Raw genomic sequence first — 8,290 nt, forward strand, 5'->3', positions numbered from 1 at the left:
CATTTTAGGATTGTGCAATGCATTTAGAAAAACCTGCTAACTGACACAGTTTCATACAGTGTAAGGACTACATGAGCTTTTGTTGACTCTGTATTTCTGTCCTTCTCATCAGTGCATTGCTGAAGGCATGTCCATGGCGATTTCTCCAGTGCTTAGTGCCTTAATGGCTTTGGTATTCCAGATTCACATGTGCTGTCACCAGAAAAGGCAGCAAAAGCATGGTCCTTAGTCCACATAAGACAATCTGGATAAACAGAGAATCCATTCATGTAATGATCAGTTCTGTACAATCTAAGTATACGTTAAGCAGAGCTTAGAGTATGGTTAATATCCCTACTTAATTCACATAGGGTGAATTTTTCTCTTGTCTAATAGACTAGTAAACAGCCTATATGCCATTTAAGTTCCACTTAAATGCTATTTTGAGGGCTTGGTTCTGGCTCAGATCTAAATCCACAAGAAACCTGATTTTCCAATTTACATTTGGCTTTAGTACAAGCTAAAGCAGGCCTGCGTACAGCTGATTTTATAGTATCATGGCTATTTGGAGCTGAAGTCTCACATCAATTCATGATACTTTGGCATCATCAGAATCAAAGCATAGCCTTATTTGACCTTGAATCTGAACTCCAAGCTCTAATTTGAATCCAGGCTCCTGGACTGGCCAACCTTTGTTAATAATGCAAGTGAAGATCAAGCTTCTTGGTGTGTTTTTCCTTTATCGTCAGGATCAGTTGTTTGCCATTGGTAAAACTAGATGGACCAACACTCTGATTTAGTACCTTGGAAAAATCTAATGCTATTTTCAGGATAATGCCTTCTTGAAATGCAGAAGAAAACCATCTACTGGATTCCAGCTAATGAATGATATAACTGGGGGGAAAAACAGGTGGGTTTTCGCTATCTGTCTGGAGGACAGAAGCAGACTGTTGTGGCCCCCCCATTGTACTTAATACAATCAAAGGCTAGAAAGCTATATCAACCTATTATGCAATTCCTAGCTTCTTTTGCAGTTTACAAGAGTTATTTAAAGGCAGTGAAGCATAGTGTCCTCTAAGAAATATGAATCTTCATGCAACAATGTTAGATTGTACAGACCAAAATCTGCTCTGCCTGAACAGCCCCACTGAATTTCGAAGTGGCATTACTACTACATAGAGCAGAATGGAGTCCACCGTGTTCCAAAGGCACTTATCCACTTTACCTCATCGTCTTCTAAAGGCAACTGGAAGTTCTCGGCTGGGGATTAGTATTCCTGAATGCAGAGCTTCTACTGGTTTACTATCAGTTGCTATAATCTGATATTTGCGAACAAGCTGTAAAGACAAAAACACGAGTTACAGGATGCCGAGCATAACTTTGGCTCACTAGCCTAATTTTTTAATCAAATAATCAGACCACTTCCTTGCCATTTAAAGAATGTTGTAATGTAAGATTTACCCAGCAAAGAGCTAAATGAAGTTGTAATTCAGCTAAGCGACGCCCAATGCACATCCTCCTCCCAATGCCAAAAGGAATATGAGCAAAAGGATTTATTATATTCTTCTGAAGCCAACGCTCCGGTTTAAATGTAGTCCAGTCACTAAAGTACTCCTCATTGGATCCCAAGGCATGACTGTTTAACATCAACACTGTCTGGAAACAAAAGCAGAGGGAGAAGTTCAGTTAAGAACTTTTGGAATAACTGAGTGAGTCATTTTGTATTAATGGAAAAAGCTGTTTAAAAAAAAAAGTGAAGCAAAAGTTATTTTCTCAAAAAAGTAACTTAGTACTTTTCTGTGTGTATGAAACAAACTTCAAAGAGCAGACAGACGCTGCCACCCAACAGATATGAAATAACAGAAAATATGAAGAATGTCTTGGAATCAACCGTAAATTCTTTGGAAATATGAGCTAACTTTAGTTCCAGTGTAAGCAGGTGCAACTCTGTTGAAGCTAGTGGAGTTGCAACAGGACAGATTTTAAAAGTGGAGATTAGATAGAGAATTATTGTACTTCTTTCACGCTAGCTTTGTAGCCTATTGAGAAGTACCAAATCTAAAATGAAAAATAAGGAATAGCAGAAGGGGGGGAGGGCAGACTGAAAAGAGTAAAAAATGAATGTCTGAGATTATTCCCTTTGTAATTTCAGGAATTAATTTCATTAATCTAATTTTATTCTACATTTCAGTGGTTTTCAATTTCTGGGAAATCTTAATATTTTATTGTCAACATTCAGTTCCTTCATCTTTTTAGGTATTAGCTCATGACTATGCTGTCTGAATGTTTCACAAAAGCTTATCACCACCTTAAGCGATAGGAACTAGTCTGTAACCAGCAAATGACTGATTCATTTTCAGACTGGAGTGGTTACCCTGTATTGATAAGTCTATTGTAAAATACTTATTTTAAGCTACCTACAGTAACAAATTCTACTCACTCCTTCAGGTAGCACATAGTCCTCAAGCATTGTTTCTTTGTCAAGAGTGCGAGTGGTAAATGGCACAGATGGTGTTATCCTATAGTAAAATACATAAATTGAATTAATCTACCATGATTTTGTCTCCTCATAGATATGGGCAATATTTTACTCTGAACACGTAGGTGGTCATTTTGAAGTAGTTATACCCACTAGAATACCTTTCCCCATTATGGCATATAAGATGACCATTGTGATCAAACAGAGCCCATTTTGCTTTACGTATAAGTTATCTAAAGAGTTCTACCTCATAGATTCTTTCAGACACGCTTTTAGGTAAGGCATTTTCTTCAGGTCCTCAGCATCTGGACTCTCATTAGCAGACACTACACTCTGTATTTCCTGGAAAAGCTTCTGTTGAACGTGGGGATTGCGTGAAATGTTATACAGAGCCCACAGTAGACTATTGGCAGTCTGAAACATGACCAGAAAAGAAAACATTAATGACTAAGACACCAGAACATCAAGCAATGTGACTATCCATATTATGTGCATAGTATGGCCAGCCTTCTGCCTTACACTGGAAAACTCTTCAGTCTTGCCTAAGATAATTTGATCTTTCTGACCATTGTTCTCTAAAGAACCTGGGACAGGAGAATGTAAAAATGTCACCATGTAGTTCTTTTAGGTAAAATTGCACATGCATCCTTTCAACTCAGTTTAAGTAACTATGCAGATATTAGACTATATTAGACTATGTTAGATATTTGATATCCTGCCCTTACTGGCAGGAAGGTTTGATAGAGCTGGAAAATTAGGTAACTGCCATGATACTAACTTCAGTGACTGTGAGGATGCACATACTAAAAATGAGACTAACAACAAATATTCACAGCTCCATGTGTGTAATCTTGATGTGCACTGAACGTAGAGAATGGCCCTCAGTCTGGTATGTGATAGCTATCAGCAATGCCAGAATTACAACAAAACAAACAACTTGCTGAAAACAAACCAGTTTTACCGTTTCAACTCCTGCAATCTGGAACTCTGTGATAGCAGCATACAGTTCCTTCTTGGAGAGTTGACTCCCAAAGTAAATGTCGCACAGGAAATCTTCACGGGGATTGGCAGAATATTTCTCCAGTCTGCTGTCAATCAAACACTTGGCTGGGGATAGATGGGGAGGAAGTGATCAGAAAGTTTCTAAAAATTCATCAAAACTCAAAGGAAAAACATATTTACACCAGTGATCATGAGAGAGGAGACTATGTTTATTGAGCTACCACCACCAAACTAATGTTGTCCTTTTCATGTGAGTATCCCTTTCTGCACCAAAACAACCAAATCCTCCCCGTTATAAAAATCAGGGATGGCCAGAAGAAACTACTGAATATTAGAAAGCATTCTGCCTTGTAGAACTATGAAAGAAATCAAAGACCTTTGATGTAAACCACACATTCAACTATGGATACATGGGTTGTAGCTAACTTAAGGATAAAGTTAATTGGCTTGGATATTCAAAGGGGACAATGGGATTTGGAAGTCAAGGAGAGTTGGGCATTTTAGCATAAAAATATCCTAGGTGTTTTGGGGTTTGGTTTTTTTTTTGTATTTTATTTTTTTTTGAATATTTGCAATGTGTTTATCCTGTGAAGGTAAATACCAGGTCCCAAACTGATAAATTCATTTTTCTTTGAACATAGTGTGCCATCCTTATTAACAGTGAGTAGTACTTTGCTCCATGAGTAGCCTCATTGGGACTAGTTATAAGAAAGACACTATTCAACACAAGTCAGGCTGTCAGAAGTTGCCCCTTATGAATGAAGCAAGCTTTTATAATTTGTTTTTTTAAAAAAACACAGATTAAAAAGCAATGAAATGAGCATGCACCAAACTGGCCATGGTGAAGTGGTGTATATTTTCCTCTATCATACAACAGATATGAACCTAAAATATGAATCACTGTATAATTGTGGAAATAAATATTCTGGTCAGTGTTACAATAATCTGAGCTACACAACCTTGCTTAATTATTAACTTGAATATTCACAGGCTGTCTGAAAGGGGGAAAATCCCATCTTAATATCTGAAGATACAGTATCTTTTGTTAAATTCAAAGGCCAGTAGAACCAAAATCAACAGGGACAGCTGTTCAAAAGAACCATACAGTGCTCTGTCACGTCGGACCTCTGCATTTATAAGGTTATTGAATTTCAGCTTCATCATAATTCTTTAACTCTTAACATACATCTCTCTGTAGCATGCAAACTCCTTGTCTCTCAAGAACAGCCTTAAGAACATGGTGCACTCTGCTACCTACCTCTTTCAAATGTGCTGAGTTTTGTGCAATATCCAGCTTTCAGTCTATTTACCTTTCTTTAGAGACTAACATGAAACCACCAATTAAACTGTTCCCAGATTGCTGGGCCTTTCCCAAACTAATGGGTTTTCCCTATGCATCATTTGTTTACAGACAAAGCAAAGTGTTAGTCATAACTAAGTCAGAGTCAAGTAAACTTGGTGGGAGCAGTGTAAATAGTGCTCTCACATTCTGAGTTAGTGGTTTAGAGTAAGAAGCAAAAGTGTCTTATGTTGCACTTTGTGAGAAGGTCAGCAATCAGCAGCTTTACAATGCAGTAACAATTATAAGTGAGTGAATCCCTAGTAGGAATTCCCAGTAGTTCATAAACACATGTGATTTGTATTTAAAAATTACCTGTTTTAAAAATATTGTCCCATGCGTTAGTATGAGCTTGCCAGACTCTTGTGTTCAGACTTTTATGAAGTTCAACTGGGGTCACCATCATCATCCCGAAAGTACCCATCATCTGTAATGAAGAAGAAAAAACACACTTTTGTTCACTCTGAGTTATCACCTATCAATTATGCTTTGTGAAAAAAAGTGGATTAACAAAAAGAAACAAAATTCTCACTGTAACTCAGAATTGTGGTTCTGATGGGGTGTCTATCTTGGACAGAAAGGATTCATGTTTGAACTAGGACCACAGCAAGTGTGCTGTAAAAAGCGAGTACGCATGCATCTGTTATGCACAAAATCTCCTATATCTGCACATGCAAATGAGCAATTTTAACAATCTCACATAGGCATGACATCCTAACTACGGTAATGATGTTGCATCATGCGTGCCTGTTCTTTAGAGAAAAGATTTAATCAGCCCAAACATGTTTCTAGGTCTGGTTTATTATTTTATACCCTTTTTTGGTACAGTTTAGTCAGAAGGCAAATTTGGCTGTTAGATGTCCAGTTACCTGCTTTGGACATGTAAATATGTGTCTTTGCAAGTGCAAAGTTGTAAATGTATAGGCAATGTTTGAAAAAATGTGCCTGGAATTTATGTCTGTTTTATTATGTGCCCTGGAAATTAGGGAGTGAAGCAACAAAATAAAACTCACTAGTTCAGTGCACTGATTTAAAAAAAAACCAGTATTCTGTCTCAGGAACTGTATTTGTACGTAGAGCAGATGATGAGCAACGTGCTTAAGGACTAAGGTCCAGCTCCTCAAAGCTATTTAGACACCTAATTCCCATTGATTTCAACAGGAGTTAGGTGCCTCATTGCCTTTGAGGATCTGGGCCTAAGCCTTCTCCATACCGTTTTTACAGCCTTGATGAAGTTCAGGCCTTCTTCTCCCACATCCCGCTGCAGGAGTCCAAACCTCTTCCCATACAACACCAAGCAGATACCTGTGATTTAATATATATGTGTAGTTACACAAGAGCATCTAGACTAGTATCCACCACTTACTCAATTAACCTTCTGAAAAATATTCCTAGTTCTAGGATACATTCTTATGTACAAACAAAAGCCTAGATACTTCAGAGTAGTTCAAGATTCCCTCTGTACTGGCTGGCTCAGACTCAGTGGGGCTCCAATATCGCAGCAGGGAAATCTAGTCATGATACCCATGGGAAGTGGAGCTCTTTCCAGGGAAGGCTTGCCACTGACCCCTTCAAGTGGCATCTCTTACTGTGTACCTCATAGTCACCTTATTTGCCAAATGAGAGAATGGGATTCCCTAATGCACATTTAAGGGATTTTGAATGTCTTATTAAAAATGCATATGTCTTTCTTTCTTTCTTTCTTTCTTTCTTTCTTTCTTTCTTTCTTTCTTTCTTTCTTTATTGCATCAGAACTGTCAAAATCTAATTTTTTTGCCATTGTTAGCAAATATCATAAAATCAGAAGTTAGAGATGGAGGAAACCTTTTAGCCATATCTAATCCAACCCTGTGGGACTAGCACAGGATTGTTGCCTATAGTATAGTCGTTAACATTTAGTCCAAATTAAAATGTCATAACAGGTGTTAATATGAATGTAATTTTCAATTATAAAGAAGAAAACTTACTTTCAAAGGACCATTTGTTGAATTCTGAATATATGTCTTCAATTTCACCATTGTGGTTACAAAGATCATCTATTCTATGCATGAAATCCACCAGGACCTAAATGATGGGAGAAAAAGTTTTGGTGCCAAGTTTTGTTTCTTGATCCTAAGCAGAGGGTTTGAACTGCTTATCTAGTACTCTTCAAGTTCAACAAAGAGAATCTCAAAGCACTGGATAAATATTTTTAAAGATGATTCTATCCAGGGGAGTTACAATTGTAAATTCTGGTGGATTTGTATCAGAATAGATGACTAAAGCACAGAATAGTTACAGCAACATATTTAAGGGAAGACTACTGCAAAGCAGGACAGTAATTCTCTATGCTTCTTATGGTATCTAGATGTTGACCAGGGCCTTAGCCATCAGCTTCTCAGTTTGTACTGCTTTGGGATCAGATTCTTGGGTAGTCTTTGTGTACAGTTTTATCCTGAGTGATATTAAAAAGTGTACTACCTAATGTTGTTGTAAGAGTTAGTTGCATACAAAATGATTAAAGGAAGAGACAAAGACAGTTCACACATTCTTTCAGCATGAAGTACCTCATTGACTGTGGTATCCAGTTTCAGGATTTCTGTGGGCTTCATTAACTTCTTTTGAAAGGCACTTCTTACTCTCTGCCAGTCCTTTCCTTCTCTAGATAAATAACGGCAGAAAACAGCAAAGTGAAAAACGAAGCAAGGCAACTACAATGTCCAAGCTTAATCAAACGATTGCAAATTGGGAGCATATTTGCTAACAGCATTAAGGTATCAATACATCTTCATCACTTTAAAAAGTAGTGGAAAAAAGAATAAGAAACAGATAAAATGTGTAGTAAGTACAGTTATGTCTGGTTAATGAGCATCACTTCAGAGGAATTAGCTTCCAGTGGGTAAGGATGCAAAGATAAGCTAAAGCACAGCTGGTCTTCATGGAAACTAAATATTACACGTTTAATGATAGTGGGAGGTTTATAGCATCACTGCAGTGTAAATAGGAAATCGCCTTTTGCCAGGATAGGCACGTGCCTTGAGCAAGGCAGAGCCGTTGCAAACAAGATCGATTTCCTAGCCTCTGAAATGGGGCTTTGCCATCGTTGCTGGCCCCTCGCTCTATTTGCACAGCATGCCCGGTAGCTTTATCAGCTGCGCGGCTGCTGCGCCCGTTCTCCTCTTTGCATCCTTGATTTCACCGAGTCCCGCACTGTGTCTGTCTTCATCTTTGCAGTGAGGCAGGGAGGTTAAGGGCTCAAGTTATTGCTCACATCCCACTGACGGATTTCCCTGGGCTGTGGCTCAGGTGCTCGTCCCTGCCCACCCCGAGATACTCAGATCCCCAGCTCCACTTACAGGATCAGGAGCCCGTAGCCCTCGTCTCTGTAGTCCCGGTAAACTTTCCAGGGCTTGATCTCCAGCCTCTGGGGGTAAGCGCTCTCTTTCCGGTACAGAGCTTCTAACAAGCAGGGGGCTCCGATGTGAACTGAGTCAAAGGCGCCCAGCTTCATG

The 8,290-nt window shown here is 38.6% G+C and overlaps 1 protein-coding gene across 1 annotated transcript; it reads right to left on the reverse strand.

The window, feature by feature from the left end:
• Positions 1-243: 243 nt before the first annotated feature.
• Positions 244-8,289, reverse strand: LOC127031441 (1,25-dihydroxyvitamin D(3) 24-hydroxylase, mitochondrial). The gene is made up of 10 exons (XM_050918216.1): positions 8,135-8,289; positions 7,346-7,439; positions 6,767-6,863; positions 6,013-6,104; positions 5,115-5,226; positions 3,420-3,565; positions 2,706-2,872; positions 2,420-2,498; positions 1,441-1,635; positions 244-1,316 (listed from the first exon to the last, which is right to left on the reverse strand). The coding sequence occupies exons 1-10, from the start codon at positions 8,287-8,289 to the stop codon at positions 1,206-1,208; spliced, it is 1,248 nt and encodes a 415-aa protein (XP_050774173.1). The 3' UTR covers positions 244-1,205.
• Between the last annotated feature and the right edge of the window lies 1 nt (position 8,290).

This window comes from Gopherus flavomarginatus, chromosome 11 (assembly GCF_025201925.1).
Source record: "Gopherus flavomarginatus isolate rGopFla2 chromosome 11, rGopFla2.mat.asm, whole genome shotgun sequence".
Lineage (NCBI taxonomy): Eukaryota > Metazoa > Chordata > Testudines > Testudinidae > Gopherus > Gopherus flavomarginatus.